The sequence below is a fragment of the Sminthopsis crassicaudata genome, chromosome 1, assembly GCF_048593235.1.
Source record: "Sminthopsis crassicaudata isolate SCR6 chromosome 1, ASM4859323v1, whole genome shotgun sequence".
Taxonomy (NCBI): Eukaryota; Metazoa; Chordata; class Mammalia; order Dasyuromorphia; family Dasyuridae; genus Sminthopsis; species Sminthopsis crassicaudata.
This window is the reverse complement of record NC_133617.1, coordinates 471,037,182-471,056,894: the sequence shown is the minus strand read 5'-3', so window position 1 is coordinate 471,056,894 and position 19,713 is coordinate 471,037,182. Positions and strand designations below refer to the sequence as shown.

At 33.5% G+C, this 19,713-nt stretch overlaps 1 protein-coding gene across 4 annotated transcripts in view; it reads right to left on the bottom strand.

Moving 5' to 3' along the window:
* Nucleotides 1-19,713, bottom strand: part of LOC141550393 (phospholipid-transporting ATPase ABCA3-like) — a 187,647-nt gene that overhangs the window by 92,910 nt on the left and 75,024 nt on the right. For all 4 annotated transcript variants that reach the window (XM_074280994.1, XM_074280997.1, XM_074280995.1 and 1 more), the window contains exons 10-11: nucleotides 15,348-15,529; nucleotides 14,584-14,718 (exon numbers count right to left, since the gene is read on the bottom strand). In XM_074280994.1, the coding sequence (XP_074137095.1) occupies nucleotides 14,584-14,718; nucleotides 15,348-15,529 (317 nt within the window). The remainder of the gene's footprint in view (nucleotides 1-14,583; nucleotides 14,719-15,347; nucleotides 15,530-19,713) is intronic.

The following is a 19,713-nucleotide window of genomic DNA, read 5'->3' as shown; positions in this document are numbered from 1 at the left end:
TAAAAGTTTTTGTCTTTATGTAATATTGCTGTCTTTGTGAAATTGTTCTCCTGGTTCTGTTCACTTTATTCTATAACAGTTCAAATAAATCTTTCCAGTTTTCTGTAAAATCATCCCCTTCATTACTTCTTTTTTTACTTTAATCTAGCTTTTTATTTTCAAAACATATGCACAGATAATTTCCAACAATGATTCTTGTAAAACCCTGCGTTCAAATTTTTTCCCCTTTTTCCCCCATCTTCTTCTCTAGATGGTAAGTAATCCCAATATATGTTAAACATAGTAAAAATATATGTTAAATCCATTATATCCTCTATTACTTCTTATAGCACAAAATTTTTTATATAGCTCTGATATTTTCATCAGGAAATTTTCCTTTTTAGGATTATACCCAGTTTTGTTGGATTATAAGCCCATCTCTATTACCTTATGGAATACTATATTCCATGCTATTTGCTCCTTTATAGTGATGTTTTCTAAATCATGTGTGGTCAGGATTATGACTCTTCTGAAGCTGAATTTCTGGTGACTTCAAGTATTTTTTTTTAACCTAGAAACTCTGGATTTGGGATATAATATTTTGGGGAATTTTCACTTTGAGGTCTCAGAAGATCTGCTGGATCTTCTATTTTCACATGACTGATTCTAAAAGATCTGGACAGTTTTATTTTAAGATTTTTAAATCTATGATATCTAGGATAATTTTTTTTGTTACAGCATAATTCCAAACTGCTTTTTAAAGGAGTTGTATTATGTCCCAGCTCCAATAATAATGTATGAGTGTTCTTATCTTTTTATAACTCCTTCAATTGACTCTTCTTATTCTTGGATACTAGACTTCTATCAAAGCAATCTAATGTAAAGATTTTTCCATTTAATTGTTTGAGTAAATTCTGAATGCATTTTATTTTGCTCATGTAAGACATTTTCAAATTTATATAATCATATCATTTTATTTAATTTTTTAGGGTCATCTCTAGGTAAGCATATTTCCCCTAACCATCATTGTAAAGAGACATTACTTAATAGATAAATGGTCAGAAATTCAAGTTACAAAAACTATTTGGTAAAAATTATTTAAATCATTAATAATAATAAAATGATTGCAAATTAAAGCAACTTTGAGATTCTACTCCAGAGCCATAAAATTGTTAGAAATGACAAATATGGAAAATAACTGCAGTTAGATGGAAACCTATAGACTTTATTCATCAGAATATTTTTCTTGGACAGACATTGCCAATAGAAATTTAATTAGGTTTGTAACATGAATAATGTGTTTTTATTTAATATGATTATACATATATAACATATCTGATTGCTTGCTATTTTGGGGAGAGGAGAGAAGCAAAAAAAGAATCTGAATCTTGAAATCTTAAGTGAATAAGTGAATTCTAAATAATGAAAACTATATGTAATTGGAAAAAATAAACTACTATTAAATGGGGAAAAAATAAATTGCTTTGTCAATTTTGAAATCCTAAGAGAGAAAAGAAATTGAATTAGGCACAAAATGAAAAAGGAGGAGAGGGAAGTGGTTTTCCCTTCAATTTTTAAAAATACCCCCAAGTTTCTCTCTAAAACAAAGACTCACCTTTTTATTCTTTTGGTAGTAGTTATATTGCTATTAGGTATGAGACATTACAATCACCAAAGATGAAGATCATTAAAAGGGTAATTGAGAAGCACATACCACATGATATAGAAAATCAGTAAAAAATCAGTAAAAAAGTCAGAAAACAAATTTATCCGAAAAAACCATGGACTGTCCCATAATTGGAACAAATAGCCTGTGTGCTCCATTAGTATTCTAATAATGTCAAGAGAAATTAAAGCAATGACTTTTATCTAGTATAAGGCATCATGAAACTTTCCAGCCAAACCTAGTTTTTCTTAGGAACGCCTATTAATAGTGAAGAGCATTATATGAAACAGCAATGAATTCCTTTATCCCATAAAAGAAGTTATAAGAAGGCAGGACTGAAGTGAAGGCCACTCTAGACAACAAAGCTTTTGTGCAAGAGATGATGTCAAAGTACTGGGGATATGGGTATGTCCAGGAGACTGAAACTTAGTAACTCTAGTAAAGTCACTTCAATGAGACAAGAGACTGGAGGTCTGTGAAGGGGTAAAAAAGATTCCTGGTATCAGGACCTTTGTCATGATTTTATCTTCTGGTTAGGGAGAGAGTATGTTCTACAGTAAGGAAGGAGACTGAGATACTATGAGAACCAATCCTCAAGGAAACCAAAATCAGAAGGGAAGAGATCAGGAAATAAGTGATAATAGAAAATAAAGGAGAGGGGGGAGACTGAAATCACCATAGAATAGAGAAAGAACTCAAAGACCTTGAACATAAACAGATAAATCATCAGGAAAAACAGTAGCAACAGAAAGAAACATGGCCTCCAGATCTAGTAAACAACTTTAGGTATTTGTGAATAAATTCTGCAAAATCAAAGAAAAGGATCAGAATAGAAAAACAGGAATCTGCAATGGTAAACCTTACCAAACCTTACTAACATATTAGGAATCCAAATACACAGATGTCTAAGACATCCTAGCAGAGAAGTAGTAACCAAAAATATGTTGATCCTGCAAGAAAACCAAAGAAATAATAAATGTGGAAGCTTTCTAAAATTGTAAACAAATATGAGATCATAGAAAAGAACTAAACGTTCAAATTCAAGAAAAGGTTTGAGTCAAAGTGAGCTTTATTTTATCTAAGGAAGTAAAATACTGACTTAGATACTTTAATCCTTTGATAGCTTTACTTCTTGACAAAGAGTTAAATAACAGCATTTATATACTTCATACTACCATTATCCAAGAAAAATGTTATATTAACATTATTCTTACTCTGAGATGTTGGATTTATCTGAAACTCTGAAATTGTGTATGTGTATGTGATTCTTTGATATTGCAGTCTAATTTGCTTCACCTAATGCTGGAGTCTAGAAGTACAATAGAAACATGGTCTGTTGATAGTATTTTTAAATTATTCGACTGTGGCCAAGATTCTGGAGAGCATCCCACATCTTTTACCTATGGTGCATCCAGATGTTGTCATCACTAAAGAAATTAAACAGAGAAGCCTTGGTTTTTTTTCCAAGTAAGGAGCAAGAAGCAACCAGTTTGTAATGATTCAAATTAAGAATTTACTTAATCTTCCTATAGAAAAACATAATTGTAGTAGAATATACACTTCTTGAGGGACTATTTCATTTTTGGTTTTATTCCAAATAGATATTTGATCAAAATGTAAATATATCATCACTTCAACAACAAAATAAGGAGAATAGAAGGTACCTCATATAATTACAGTGAGCAGAGAGAATTCTTATTTCAATGAAAAAAATTAATCACAGATGTTAAAATAGACAATTTCAATTATATAAAATAAGAAAGTACTTGTGCAAACAAAATTATTATAGCTATATTTTGAGGAGAACTTGAATGGTAGCAAGTATCTCTGAGAAAGGTTTAATATTCAAAATAAAAAGGGAATAGAACCAAAAAAATAAGGACAAAAGCCAGTGATCAAAGATTATAAACAGGAAGTTTTCAAAAGAAAAGTACAAGGAAATCACTAATAACAGGAATGCAAATCAAAACAACATGTATATATCAGATTGGCAAAGATGATAAAAGCCAAAAATATAAAATGTTGCAGGGGTTATGAAGTGCTTCAATTGTTTTGGAAACCGATTTGGAATGCTACAAATAAATTACATATCTTTTGATCCAATGGTATTACAAATAGGAATATGTTTCAAAGAAGTCAAAGACAGGTAAAGGTTGCATATATACAGAAAATTGTTTGTCTGTCTGTCTGTTTTTGCTGAAGCAACTGGGGTTAAGTGACTTGCCCAGGATCACATAGCCAGGAAATGTTAAGTGTCTGTGGCCACATTTGAACTCAAGTCCTCCTGACTCCAGGGTTGATGCTCTATCTACTGTGCCATCTAGTTGCCTCAGAAATTACTTTTAACAGCATTTTCTGTAATAGCAAAAAATTGAAAACAAAGTGAATACCCATCAATTGAAAAATGACTGACCAAACTATAGTATATTAATATATTGGAATATTATTTTTTTTAAGAAATGAAGCATTCAGAAAAACAAAAAAACTTGTGCAAGAAAAAATAAGCATTAGTAGGTAACTACTTTGAACAATGACTATAATAACATAGAGAAAAACAAAACAAAGTCTTTAGAATTCTTATTGCCTAATCATGATTTTAGGGTTCTAATAAGCAAAGTATGCTCCACGTCTCTAAAGGAAGGTCAGTCATTCAATGAACATATATTAAGGGCCTACTATGTGGTAAGGAAAATACTGGGGACACAATGAAAGGTAAAGGCAAGTACTTTCTTCTAAGGAGCTCACAATCTAATAAAGAAGACAACATGGAAATAATTATTTATAAACAAGGTTATGTATAGGATAAATTGGAAGAGATATGGTGGAATTGAGGCCCCTTCCCAATATTCATCTTCCCCTTCCTGCCAAATATATTTCAGACAAAGCCAATTTGTTGATCTGTTATATTTAGCTATTCTTATTTGTTATAAATATGAATTCTATTGCAATGTTAAGTGTATGTGTGGAGGAAGTAGATTTCAATGGAAAGCGACAGTGATGGGGGAAAAGGGCATAAAAAAAAAAAAGAATCTTATATATATTTTTAAAATACAGTTTTAATTCCACATCTTCCATTAAATTTTCCCTGATCACTCAGCTGTAAATTTTCCACCTAAATACACATTTATTATTATATTTTTAATTTTTTTATTAAAACTTTTTAATTTTCAAAAGATATGCATGGATAATTTTTCAACATTAACCCTTGCGTTTCAATTTTCTCCCTCCTTGCTCCCATCCTCTCCCTAGATAGTAAGTAATCCAATCTATGTTAAACATGGTAAAAATATGTTAAATCCAAAATTATCTTGTTGCATAAGAAAAACCAAATTAAAAAGGCAAACAACAACAAAAAGAGTGAAAATGCTATGTTATGATCCACACTCAGTTCCTACAGTCCTCTCTCTGGGTGTAGATGGTTCTCTTCATAAAAAGATCATTGGAACTGGTCTGAATCATCTCATTGTTGAAAAGAGCTATATCCATCAGAATGGATAATTATATAATATTGTTGTAGCCGTGTACAACGATCTGATTCTGCTCATTTCAGTTAGCATCAGTTTGTGTCTCTCCAGGCCTCTCTGAAATCATCTTGCCAATCTTTTCTTTTAGAACAATAATATTTTATAACATTCATATGCCATAGCTTATTTAACCATTCTCTAACTGATGGGTATACACTTAGTTTCCACTACAAAAAGTGGCTGCCACAAATATTTCTATATATGGTAGAGGGATTTTTAACCAGAGGTCTGTTCATTTATTTTTTTAAATTATTAACTACATGTAATTGTTTTAATACTGTGTATTTTATTTGTTTAAAAAAAACCAAACTCATAACAATTAAAAGAGAAAATGGGGGACTTCCGGCCAAGATGGTGGAGAGGAAACACATAGCTGCTTGAGCTCCGCGTTTTCTCTCAGAATTTACTTCATGACAAGGCCCGGAATTAATGCTTGACTGGAAAAAAACCCACAAATAATTACCAACAGAAGACATCCTTGAAATTCACCAGAAAAGGTCTATGTTTGCTCGGGGGAGGGGACAAACAGACTGGGTACAGGCTGAGGGCAAGCAGCCAGAGTGAGGCAGGCAGCTCACACAGCTCAGACCAGAGAGGTGAGGGATTCAATCTCTTCAGTTTCTGCAGAACGACCTTTACCCCAGTGTGGATATTCTGTCTTGACAGCAAGCCAGGAGCAGCGGAGAGGGTGTAAATACTGGAGGTAAAGAATAAAAACCCCAAAAAGCTAGCATCTCTCAGACCTGGCCACCTCTACCCCCACCTGAAGTGACTCAGTGACTCAGTGCCTCAGAGTGCAGACGCAGCCATCGTCCTGTTAGTACCTTGCTGCTGCTCCCCCCCCCCAGTCTGTAGAGTAAGCCCAGTAACACCATCCAGCCCCATTCCCCCCCCAAAAAAAAGCAGACCATTTGTTTTTTTTTTTTGTCCGTTTGTTTTCTTTGATTCTGCTCTGACAAAATGAATAAAAACATTTAAAAGGGCTCTACTGACAGCTTCTATATGGATAGAGAGCAGACTTCAAACCCTGAGGAGTCTAAAAACAGACTGTCTCCAGAGGAATTCCCCAAAGGGGGATATGATCTGCTCCTCAATACACAAAACTCTCACAGAGGAAATCAAAAAGGCTCTCATAAGAGAGTTAGAAGAGAAATTGGAAAAGGAAAGGTAAGCTTAGCAAGAGAGTCTGGAGAAGTCATCCCATGCATTTAAAGACAGAGTGGATAAAGAAATCAAATCATTGAAAACCAAATTTACTGAGTTGGAAAAGGTAACCAACTCGAAGGAAAACAGAATTAGAGAGTTGGAAAAAGAAAATAACTCTCTAAAAAATAAAATTAAATGGAAAAAAATTCCACAGAACAAAAAAACTCACTTAAAAACTCAATTGGACAATTACAAAAAGATATAAAAAAAAGTGAGTGAAGAAAATACATCATTAAAAACCAGAATTGAACAAATAGAAGTGAATGACCAGAAAACCAAGAAAACCAGAAAAATGAAACAATGGAAAAGAATGTCAAGTACCTTATTGGGAAGACAACAGACCTGGAAAATAGATACAGGAGAGACAATCTGAGAACAATTGGACTCCCTGAAAAATATGAGGAAAAAAAGAGCCTGGACACTATTTTCGAGGAAATTATCAGAGAACTGCCCAGACGTTTTAGAAAGAGAGGGTAAAATAGACATTGAAGAAATTCATCGATCACCTACTGAAAGGAACCCTAAAATCAAAACGCCAAGAAATATAGTGGCCAAGTTCAAGAACCATCAGACAAAGGAAAAAATATTGGAAGCTCCTAGAAAAAAATCAATTCAGATATGGAGGCGCCACAATAAGGATAACCCAGGATCTAGCAGTGTCCACACTGAATAACAGAAGGGCTTGGAATATGATATTCTGAAAGGCTAACGAACTTGGTATACAGCCAAAAATAATTTACCCAGCAAAAATGAGCATCTTTTTCCAGGGAAGAAGATGGACTTCAAGGAAATAAATGAATTCCATCTATTCTTGATGAAAAAACAAGATTTACACAAAAAGTTTGATCTCCAAATACAGAACTCAAGAGATTTCTAAAAAGGTAAAAAGAAATCTTGAGAACTATATTTCTGCCATAAAGATATATAAAGAACACATGTATAATTTGTTCTAGAAACTAGAGATGGAAAGGAAATTATATCATAAAAAAGGTAAAGTAGTGGTACTACATCTCATGAAGAGGCAAAGGTAACCTATTATATCTGAGAGAAAGAAAGGAGGGGGATGAACATAGTGTGTATCATATTCTCATTAGAATTGGCTTAAAGAGAAAAATATAGACATATTCGATTTATGGTAAAACTCCTTCCACTTCACTGAAAAGTGGGAGGGGAAAAGTGAAAAGGGAAGGAGTAAGCTAAGGGGAAGGGAATACAGAAATTGTGAGGGAAAGGGGCAAAATAGGGGGAGGAACTTTAAGGTGGGGTAGGGATACTAAAAAGGGCAGGTTGTGAAAAGCAAGTGGTGCTCACAAGTTTAATACTGGGGAGGGGGGTTAAGGGGAAGGAAAGGAGAAAAGCATAAGCAGGGGGTTAACAGGATGGCAAGCAATATAGAATTACTCATTTTAACCATAAATGTGAATGGGGTAAATTCCCCCATAAAGAGGAAGTAGTTAGCAGACTGGATTAAAAGCCAGAATCCTACTATATGTTGTTTACAGGAAACACACCTGAAACAGGGTGATACATTCAGCATAAAAGTAAAAGGGTGGAGCAGAATCTACTATGCCTCGGGTGAAGCCAAAAAAGCAGAGGTAGCCATCCTCACCTAAGATCAAGCAAAAGCAAAAATTGATCTAATTAAGAGATAAAGAAGGGCACTATATCTTGCTAAAGGATAGCATAGATAATGAAGCAGTATCAATATTAAATATATATGCACCAAGTGGTGCAGCATCTAAATTCTTAAAAGAGAAATTAAGAGAGCTGCAAGAGGAAATAGATAGCAAAACTATAATAGTGGGAGATCTCAACCTTGCACTCTCAGAATTAGATAAATCAAACCACAAAATAAATAAGAAAGAAGTCAAACAGGTAAATAGAATACTAGAAAAATTTAATATGATAGATCTTTGGCGAAAGCTAAATGGAGACAGAAAGGAGTATAGGTTCATGGAACCTATACAAAAATTGATCATATACTAGGGCATAAAAACCTCAAAATCAAATGCAGTAAGGCAGAAATAGTAAATGCATCCTTTTCAGACCACAATGCAATCAAAATTACATTTAATAAAAAGCCAGGGGAAAATAGACCAAAAATTATTTGGAAACTAAATAATCTTATACTAAAGAATGATTGGGTAAAACAGCAAATCATAGACGTAATTAATAACTTCACCCAAGAAAATGACAATAATGAGACATCATACCAAAATGTGTGGGATACAGCCAAAGCAGTAATAAGGGAAATTTTATATCTCTAGAGGCCTACTTGCATAAAATAGAGAAAGAGAAGGTCAATGAATTGGGCTTACAACTAAAAATGCTAGAAAAGGAACAAATTAAAAACCCCCAGACAAACACGAAACTTGAAATTCTAAAAATGAAAGGAGAGATTAATAAAACTGAAAGTAAAAAACTATTGAATTAATTAATAAAACTAAGAGTTGGTTCTATGAAAAAACCAACAAAACAGACAAACCCTTAATAAATCTGATTAAAAAAAGAAAAGAGGAAAAGCAAATTGTTAGTCTTAAAAATGAAAAGAGAGAACCCGCCGCTAATGAAGAGGAAATTAGAACAATAATTAGGAGTTACTTTGCCCAACTTTATGACAATAAATTCGATAACTTAAATGAAATGGAAGAATACCTTCAAAAATATAGCTTTCCCAGATTAACAGAGTAAGAAGTAAATAGTCTAAAGAGTCCCATTTCAGAAAAAGAAATAGAACAAGCCATTAACCAACTTTCTAAGAAAAAATCCCTAGGACTAGATGGATTTACATGTGAATTCTACCAAACATTTAAAGAACAATTAACTCCAATGCTATATAAACTATCTGAAAAAATAGGGATTGAAGGAGTCCTGCCAAATTCCTTTTATGACACAGACATGGTACTGATACCTAAACCAGGTAGGTTGAAAACAGAGAAAGAAAATTATAGACCGACCAATCTCCCTAATGAATATTGGTGCTAAAATCTTAAATAAAATATTAGCAAAAAGACTACAGAAAATCATCCCCAGGATAATACACCATGATTAAGTAGGATTTATTCCAGGAATGCATGGCTGGTTCAATATTAGGAAAACTATTAGTATAATTGACCATATTAATAACCATATGATCATCTCAATAGATGCAGAAAAATCATATGACAAAATCTAACATCCATTCCTACTAAAAACATTTGAGAGCATAGGAATAAATGGACTATTCCTTAAAATAATCAGGAGCATATATTTAAAACTATCAGTAAACATCATATGTAATGGTGATAAACTGGAACCTTTCCCATTAAGATTAGGAGTGAAACAAGGTTGCCCACTATCACCATTACTATTCAATATTGTATTAGAAATGCTAGCCTCAGCAATAAGAGTTGAGAAAAAGATTCAAAGAATTAGAGTAGGTAATGAGGAAACCAAACTATCACTCTTTGCAGATGATATGATGGAATACTTAGAGAACCCCAAAGATTCTGCTAAAAAGCTATTAGAAAATTCATAACTTTAGCAAAGTTGCAGGATACAAAATAAATCCACATAAATCCTCAGCATTTTTTTACATTACTAACAAAATCCAACAGCAAGAGATACAAAGAGAAATTCCATTCAAAATAACTGTTGGTAGCATAAAATATTTGGGAATATATCTACCAAAGGAAAGTCAGGAATTATATGAGCAAAATTGCAAAACACTTGCCACAAAAATAAAGTCAGATTTAAATAATTGGAAAAATATTAAGTGCTCTTGGATTGGCCAAGTGAATATAATAAAGATGACAATACTCCCTAAATTAATCTATTTATTTAGTGCTATACCAATCAGACTCCCAAGAAACTATTTTAATGACCTAGAAAAAATAACAACAAAATTCATATGGAACAACAAAAGGTCGAGAATTTCAAGGGAATTAATGAAAAAAAAAATCAAATGAAGGTGGCCTAGCTGTACCTGATCTAAAACTATATTATAAAGCAGCAGTCACCAAAACCATTTGGTATTGGCTAAGAAATAGACTAGTTGATCAGTGGAATAGGTTAGGTTCACAGGACAAGATAGTGAATAAATACAGCAATCTAGTGTTTGACAAACCCAAAGATCCCAACTTTTGGGATAAGAATTCATTATTTGACAAAAACTGCTGGGAGAACTGGAAATCAGTATGGCAGAAATGAGGCATGGACCCATACTTAACACCACATATTAAGATAAGATCAAAATGGGTCCATGACTTAGGCATAAAGAACGAGATCATAAATAAATTAGAGGAACATAGGACTTGTGGAGGAAGAAGGAATTTGTGACCATTATAGATCATTATTGGTCACAAAATAGAAAATTTTGATTACATCAAATTCAAAAGCTTTTGTACAAACAAATCTAATGCAAACAAGATTAGAAGGGAAGTAACAAATTGGGAAAACATTTGTACATTTAAAGGTTCTGATAAAGGCCTCATCTCCAAAATATACAGAGAATTGACTCTAATTTATAAGAAATCAAGCCATTCTCCAATTGATAAATGGTCAAAAGATATGAACAGACAATTTTCAGATGATGAAATTGAAACTATTTCCACTTATATGAAAGAGTGTTCCAAATCACTGTTGATCAGAGAAATGCAAATTAAGACAACTCTGAGATACACATCTGTCAGATTGGCCAAGATGACAGGAAAAAATAATGATGAATGTTGGAGGGGATGTGGGAAAACTGGGACACTGATACATTGTGAGTGGAGTTGTGAAAGAATCCAACCACTCTGGAGAGCAATCTGGAATTATGCCCCAAAAGTTATCAAACTGTGCATACCCTTTGATCCAGCAGTGCTACTACTGGGCTTATATCCCAAAGAAATACTAAAGAAGGGAAAGGGAACTGTATGTGCCAAAATGTTTGTGGCAGCCTTTTTTGTAGTGGCTAAAAACTGGAAAATGAATGGCTGCCCATCAATTGGAGAATGCTAGGTAAATGATGGTATATGAATGTTATGGAATATTATTGTTCTGTAAGAAATGACCAGCAGGATGAATACAGAGAGGCTTGGAGAGACTTGATACATCAACTAATGCTGAGTGAAATGAGCAGATCATTATACACTTCAACAACAATACTGTATGAGGATGTGTTCTAATGGAAGTGGATATCTTCAACAAAGAGAAGAGCTAACTCAGATCCAATTGATCATTGATGGACAGAATCAGCTATACCCAGAGAAGGAACACTGGAAAATGAGTATAAACTACATTTTAGTTTTTCTTCCCAGGTTATTTTTATCTTCTGAATCCATCTCTTCCTTAGCAACAATAACAAAATCGGTTTTGCACACATATATTGTATCTAGAATATACTATAACATATTTAATATGTATGGGAATGTGTTAGGATTACTAGGTGAGAACTCAGGTTGTCTGGACAGTGACAAGGTGAGAATTCAGGTTGTCTGGACAATTACAAGGTGAGAACTCAGGTTGACTTGATAGAAGGAGCAAGCTCATTGGCTGAAGTGGTTCTTCCCAGAAGCCCTTGCATTATTCCACGCCCATTCTCTGGGAGGATAAAAGAGGCAACAGTGGGCCTGGAAAGTCAGTCTGCCTGGAGAAGGATAAGAGCTGGAGGAAATTCAAGGAGAAGACTCTGCATTACATCAGGCTTGACGCAGCTCTCTGCAGGAAGGGAAGTCGGCTCTCTACAGGAAGGGAAGTCACTTCTCTGGACAAGAGTTAACAGCAACTACCTGGAGACAACGGTTCACTACAGGAAGAAGAATCTGAGAGATTTGAGTAGACACAGCAGATCTCTTCCCAGAGAGCGATCCGGCAGCTTCTGGAGACTACAGCTCGCTACAGGAATGTATGGCATCTAGGAAAGGGGGTGGAGGGAAGGAAGGGAAAATTCGGAACAGAAGGGAGTGCAAGGGATAATGTTGTAAAAAATTACCTATGCATATGTACTTTCAAAAAATGTTATAATTATAAAATTAATTTTAAAAAATAAAATTTAAAAAAAAAAAGAAAGATCCATGGGTTTCACAGAACTCCTCCTACAGAGGTAATATTTAGGCTAATTTTCTCTTATGTTCATATACACAATCAATTAATCATACAATTTATTTTTATTGTTTACCTATTGTGTAGAGTGTTTACTAGGTAGACACTGGAGGAAATACCAAGAGCTAAGACAGAGTTGATGCCCTTAAGGAGTTTATTGTCTTAGTATTCCGGCTTACATATTTTATATATTTTTACTTCATACCCTATAACATAGTAAAGATGACAAAAAAAATTAGTCAAGGCTGGAGCATTTGGGGGAAGACAGGCACACTAATGCTTTGTTGGTAGAAGTATGAATGAGTATAACTATTTTGGAAAGTAATTTTGAATCGTGCAAATAAAGTGCTAAAATATCCATATTTTTGACCTGGAAATTTCATTCTTAGTTTTATACCCCACAGAAGCCATTGATAAAAAGAAAGTCCCCTATAAGAACCTAATTACTATTATTATTATTATTATTATTATTATTATTATTATTATTATTATTATTATTATTATTATTTGCTGAGGCATTTGGGGTTAAGTGATTTGCCCAGGGTCACACAGCAAGAATCTATTTATGGCAGCATTTTTTTTTTTTTTTGTGATAAAAAAGCATTGGGAACAAAGTAGATGCATATCAAATGAGGAATGGTAGTGCAGAAATTCAATGAAGCATTATTATACTGTAAGAAATGGTAAATACAGAGAAGCATGGAAAGATTTATATGAACTAATGCAAAATGAAGTAATCAGACACAGGAAAACACTACATGCAAAATTTATAATAATGTCAAAATGATATGTTTTATGATCCTTCGAGAATAGAATCACAAAATATGGATTAAAAAATCCTAGGCTAAGTTGTATTATAATAAGAAATAGCACTGAAGAAGACAAAAAAAAGTCAGAAGAGCAATGAAAAGTCTAATGTGCATATGGAGAACATTGATGTTAGAAGCAACACAATCTTGAATATATCGATAAATTGTTTCATAAACTATCTCAAGGAGAGAAAGATGGCAAAAGAATGGGAGAAACGTAAAATATTTTACTTAATAAAGGAGATTTAAAAAACATATCTACTTATGTATTTACTTTCTTTTTATAAAATTTTGTGAGAATTTTCTAAACACACATTGAGTCTCTCCTTGATGAAACAAGAAATGAAAAAGATAAGATTATGTGATTCTAGTCATACTGAAGATTCCACATCATCTATCATTTATTCAGTTAGTCATTTATTTATTATTTTTGCTGAGGCAATTGTGGTTAAGTGATTTGCCCAGGGTCACACAGCTGGGAAGTGTTAAGTGCTGAGACCAGACTTGAATTCAGGTCCTCCTGACTTCAGGGCTGGTACTCTATCCACTGTGCCATCTAGCTGCCCTCATTATTTCTTAAAAAGCAATACAAAAACAGCAGCCTTTAAAGGCTCTCTTCCAATGAAAAGTCTTTCATGCATATAAAATCTATTAATAAAATGAAATCAACTCTGACAAATGACTTTGAGCAAGATATAAAACATTATGTTCATAAAAAAGCATGCCCAAAGATGTATCATCCATTGCCAAAGAGAAAATGAAAAAGGGACAAAACATATATGATAAAATACTCCACATCTTCTTGTTTATAGATTATATATCAAAACATCACAAGGCCTCTTCAGTAAGATCTTTAATTGTTTGGAAGAGATTTGTCTAATAATATGTATAGGAATGACAAAATAAATGGAAATGTCTCTTGTACAAACTCTGACAAGAAGTTGGATAACTAATCCATTTAGTTAGCCTATTAGTGCTATGTATATTGTATATATGTATATAGTGCTATGTATATAAACAATATTCTGGAATAATATTGCAGAATTGGGCAGGAGAGAGCCTGGGATTGCATTTGGTTTTGATAGTAACCTAAAATTTCAGTACCATTTGCTTGTTTCTCTCTTTTAGTTTTTGAGATATTGCTTAATATATAAAAGGCACAAATGACTATTTAATTTAGTTCTTGTCTTCAGGGGTAAATAGTAAATGGTAAAGTATCACTGAAACTGAGATATCCTCATTCTTGTCCAGAGCACCACATATTACATTGTTTTAACAATAGTTACAATAATTCCGGTTCTAGGTGGAAAACAGACCTAGAAAAAAAATTAAATACCTTGGATAGATGTTTGATCTGTACTCCAGCCACCAATCCTACAGGTTCAGCCTCCATATATTCACTACGTGGGACATCTTCAGAGTCTATATATCTCCTAAAAAGAGGTTTTGGGTATCCATACCAGTAGGAGCGCTAAGATAATAAAAACTGTATTACCAAGATAGGTAGTCAACAAACAATTAGAACTGGAGGATTTTAATAGATGAAAACAACATGGTTCTTTGTTGACTAAAATAAATGGAGTATCAGCCAATTCCTACTTACTGAATTTGTTAACAAAATGAGCTTAGATTTGTCTCCAAAAATTAAATGTCAAAATTTCATTACAATGAAAACTGTCAAAATGAAGCAATTTTAAAACTGGAGTCATGGCAAAAAAGGAGAAAAAAGCAACAATATTGCAATTGTTTTATTGAATATGACTATGCAATACATCATGTGGGTCAAAGACCATTCAGCTTTATCAATATTCTTAATGTTGAATTTTATATAATATATTATTATTTACTTTCTTTAGATAGTTGATGGAATTATATTAAAGGGTTTGTTCTTATTTCTCAAGTTGTTCCTGAAAGTGTTAATACAACAACACTATTCTTTATCACTGAAACTCTTTTTTTAAAAGGATTTTATAATCCCAATCTTTTTTTTTCATTGAATGAAAATACTATAGAATAGGGGTAACTATTGAAAAGGGGTAATTATTCAGAGGTTAATTATTCAAGGCTGCTAACAACCTAAGGAATAGCTTCAGAACTCACCTTCAAGAAGAAGTACCATGGTTGAGGCATACCATACTCCCCTGGAAACACACTTTCCATATACCAGGCTACTAAAGCATAGCACAAAGAATCACACAGCATCATTCCCAGAATATGCCCAAAACTTAAGTCATCCTCAATGCTCACTGTATCCATGAGGCTATCCCAACGAACTCCATCCCCTGAAATATACAATAGGAGACAGTTATGAGGTAGTCTAGGCTAAGCCTAATTAGTTACCCTGAAATTGCCTGATCGATGAAAAAAAAATTATGTGCAGGTAGTAATTTGTTTTGAAATTTAAATTTCAAAACAGCAGTGAATTTCAGGACCAGATTAGACACCAGGATTTGTACACTGATTTTATGATTAATAGTAATGATTTACTCTGTGGAAATAGCCTTAGTTCAGAGAAATAAATCTGATACAAGCTTTTTAAGACCTAGTTATCTGAAGGATAAGTTAGGCAGTAATTATATTACTTACATGCAACATTGGTCCTTTGGTTATCACCTTATTACAAATCATACAAAAATGAATCATGGAGGCAGGTAGGTGGATAGACAACCAAGTTCTGAAGGAACTGATTCAAATCTGGCCTCAGACACTTAACACTTCCTAGCTGTCTGACCCTGGGCAAGTCACTTAACCCCAACTGCCTCATCAAAAAAGAAAAAAAAAAAGATCATGGTCAAACAAATGTTGGTTGTAGTCACTTAATTTTTCATCAGAAGATCATGGCACAAGCTAAGGCCTGATCAGAAACAATAAATACATTACAATAAGCTGTGAAATGAAAATTTGGATTCTAGGTCAATAAAGCCTTATTGCTTTTGATTTACAGAGTTTTGCTAGGTTAGGACCAGAAATCTAAGAAATGGAACGTGGAATGCAAGGATTCTGTAATACAGATAACTAAAAGAGGGCACTAGGGAAAACCTGTAGCTATCTTAAATCTCTGTTCCCTGACATAGTTAAACTCTTAGAAAAATATCCACTCTTTCTAACTTCCTTACCATGTACTTCTCAATGACTTGTTTGGTTTCTGATTTCATATTCTCTCAAAGTTCAACGTTGACTATTGCTGAAATCAATGACCATTTTTCTTTCTTTCCTCATCCTTTGCCTTTCTATAGCATTACGATTATCCCATTCTTTCCTGAATAGTTTCTCTGTATCTTCAATATACTGCTTTCTCACAGTATTCTGCCTCCATTATTCCTTCTTGATTCCCATTGGTTTATTCTTTTTCCATCTGTAAGTGGGGATATCCCCAAAGGTTCAAATCTGAGTCTTTTCTGCATTTCTCAACACTTGATTCCCACTATTCCTACTTTCAATGATCATTTCAATGATCATTTATATCTTCCAAATCTTGCTCTGGTCCCATATCTCAAACTCACTGTAAATCTATCTATAAGCAAACTCATTATCTTCTCCTAAATCTCCCCATATAGCTCACTTCTCCTTCCAATTTACCTCTTTCTGCTGATGGCACCTCATCTTTCCAATCATTGAATTATTTAGTGCTTAAGAAATCTTTGATTCATTACTATCCCTCATTCCCCAACATTCCAAACCATGTTGGATCTATATATACATATGTATTATTGTCTTATCTTCATTTATACAGATTTTCTGCTAGTTCAAGCTTTTATTACCATTCACTTGGACCATTTTAATAGCTCTTTAGTTGGTCTCTTTGCTTCCATTCATTTCCTTTTCCAATTCATACTTCAACAAGTTAGCTAAATAATCTTCCTAAGATTTCACTCTGCAAGGCTGCCTTTCTCCCTTAAGGAGGCCCATAGAGTATGTGACTCCAATAAATACTCCTTTTCTTGATTTAGAGATAATTTGAAACTTAATTCTCAATGATGTGGTATAAGCAATGATACCACAACACATATCCTAGTACCCAAACATCTTTGGCAAACCCCTAGTAATTCTAGCACCCAAGGGGCTCAGTTTTTGATTCTGACCCTTTCAAGGCATCTTCAGAAGAAGGCTGGATAGCATAAAAGGAAGCTTTGGGCCCTGATCTGTAAGTTCTCTCTAGGTGGGGAATGCTTAATTGGAGAATTTTGCATTTCTTCTCCTCCCCTAAGCTATATGTCAGCCATATTAATCAATATTGTTTTAAACTATTAAAAATAATTAGATACTACAAGATTGGAATATTACTGTGGTGTAGGAAATGATGAGTTGGTGAAGTTAGAAAAATACGGAAAGACTTGGGCTTATGAAGGATGATTATGCACTTTCAGAGAAACAGGAAAAACAAGTATAGTATAGTCTTACATATCTATGTCTATATCTATCTATATCTCTGAATGTACATATGTATAAATATGTTTGATTATGGATCTGTGTATTTATGTGAATATGTCTTTCTCTCTCTCTATATATATATAAATAAATATATGCATGCATGTATGTGTATATATATACACATATATATATATATATATGCATATCTAGGTCTACATATACACAAATATCATAGAGGTATGTAACTATAGTCTCCTTAAGAGAAGTGGGGAGGGGAAGAAAGGGAAAAAAGAATAAAGTAGAAAGTTTACAGCAGAGAACCAAAAAAAAAAAAAACTATAAGGAAAGCAAAGAAAAGATGGGAGCTCTGAAAACAATAGTATTTATTATATGTTTCCTTGACATGATATTTTAATCCCCCCAAATTCTGCTGTGTCCATGGCAATTTTTTTACTTCTTACTTTTTTTTATATTTTATATTTAAGTTTTAGATAGCTAAATTTAAAAATTAAAAAAAAAGAAACTTAAAGAGTACTCTTCTGAACAACTTTTATTTACTGGTTACTAGACATATTTTTAATTTCTTGAATAAATCCAAAAGGAGTAATAGAACCTTCCTTCTTCCTCTCCAAACTCATTCTTACCTCCTTACAAATACTAAAAGTCAGATAGCATTATTGCTTTGAAACTCAAGAACTTCCCAAGTTAACTGATGGGCTGGAGTCAGCCTGTCTATTGGCTATTCCTCCAGGGCAACTGTGCAGTTCTATTGCCTAAGTCCAAAACAGAAGCCCAAGAGGGCGGTGATCAGGCATACCTTTCCTAAATGATATAATAAAACTTTCCAATTCCTTGGCCTCTCAGCTAGGTCCTACCGCTTCACCCTTGTCAAGGTCTTGTGTGGGACAACAGGACATCAAATAAACTAGATTAGGACCATTCAAGATCAACAGAGTTCCACCATATGTGCATAGAACCTAGCTCTTATGTACCAATCCTGGAAATAATGCTGGAAGAATGAAAAAAAAGATAAAGAGGTAGTATGATGCTAGGAACACTGAAGACACAAACTCTCAAAAAAATAACTCCAAAGTACATGACCTATTTCTCAGATATGCATTGGATCTTTACAAAAATTAAAAATGCATTAGAATATAAAAACCTAATAAAAGAGCCAAAAAGGAGTAATATTTTTTTATTATATACCTTTTTATTTACAAGATATATGCATGGGTAATTTTTCAGCACTGACAATTGCAAAACCTTTTCTTTCAATTTTTCCCCTCCTTCCCCCCATCCTCCTCCCCCAGATGACAGGTTGACCAATATATGTTATATTTATTAAAAGTTTATGTTAAAAACAATATATGTAAAAACATCCATTCAGTCATTTTATTGCACAAGAAGAATCAGACTTTGAAATAGTGTACAATTAACCTGTGAAGGAAATCAAAACTGCAAGTGGACAAAAACAGAGGGACTGGAAATGCTATGTAGTGGTTCAAACTCATTTCCCAGAATTTTTTCGCTGGGTATAGCTGGTTCTATTCATTATTGAACAAGGAACTGATTTGGTTCATCTCATTGTTGAAGAGGGCATGGTTGTTGCCATGTATAATGATCTCCTGGTCCTGCTCATTTCATTCATCATCAGTTCATGTAAGTCTCTCCAGGCCTCAAAAAGGAGCAATATTAAATATATAGTTTACTGATCATATCGTGTTAAAATTATACTTAATAAAAGGCCATTGGAGAAAGGATTAAAAAAGTAATTGGAGATTAGCTTAATTCTAAAGAATAGATGAGTCAATTGAGATACTACTACATACTTCTCAGATTGGCTAAAATGACAGGAAAAGATAATGATGAATGTTGGAGGGGTTGTGGGAAAACTGGGACACTGATACATTGTTGGTGGAACTGTTTACAAATCCAACCTTTCTGGAGAGCAATTTGGAACTATGTTAAAAAAGTTATCAAACTGTGCATACCCTTTGATCCAGCAGTGTTACTAGTGGGCTTATATCCCAAAGAGATCTTAAAGAAGGAAAAGGGACACATATGTACAAAAATGTTTGTGGCAGCCCTTTTTCTA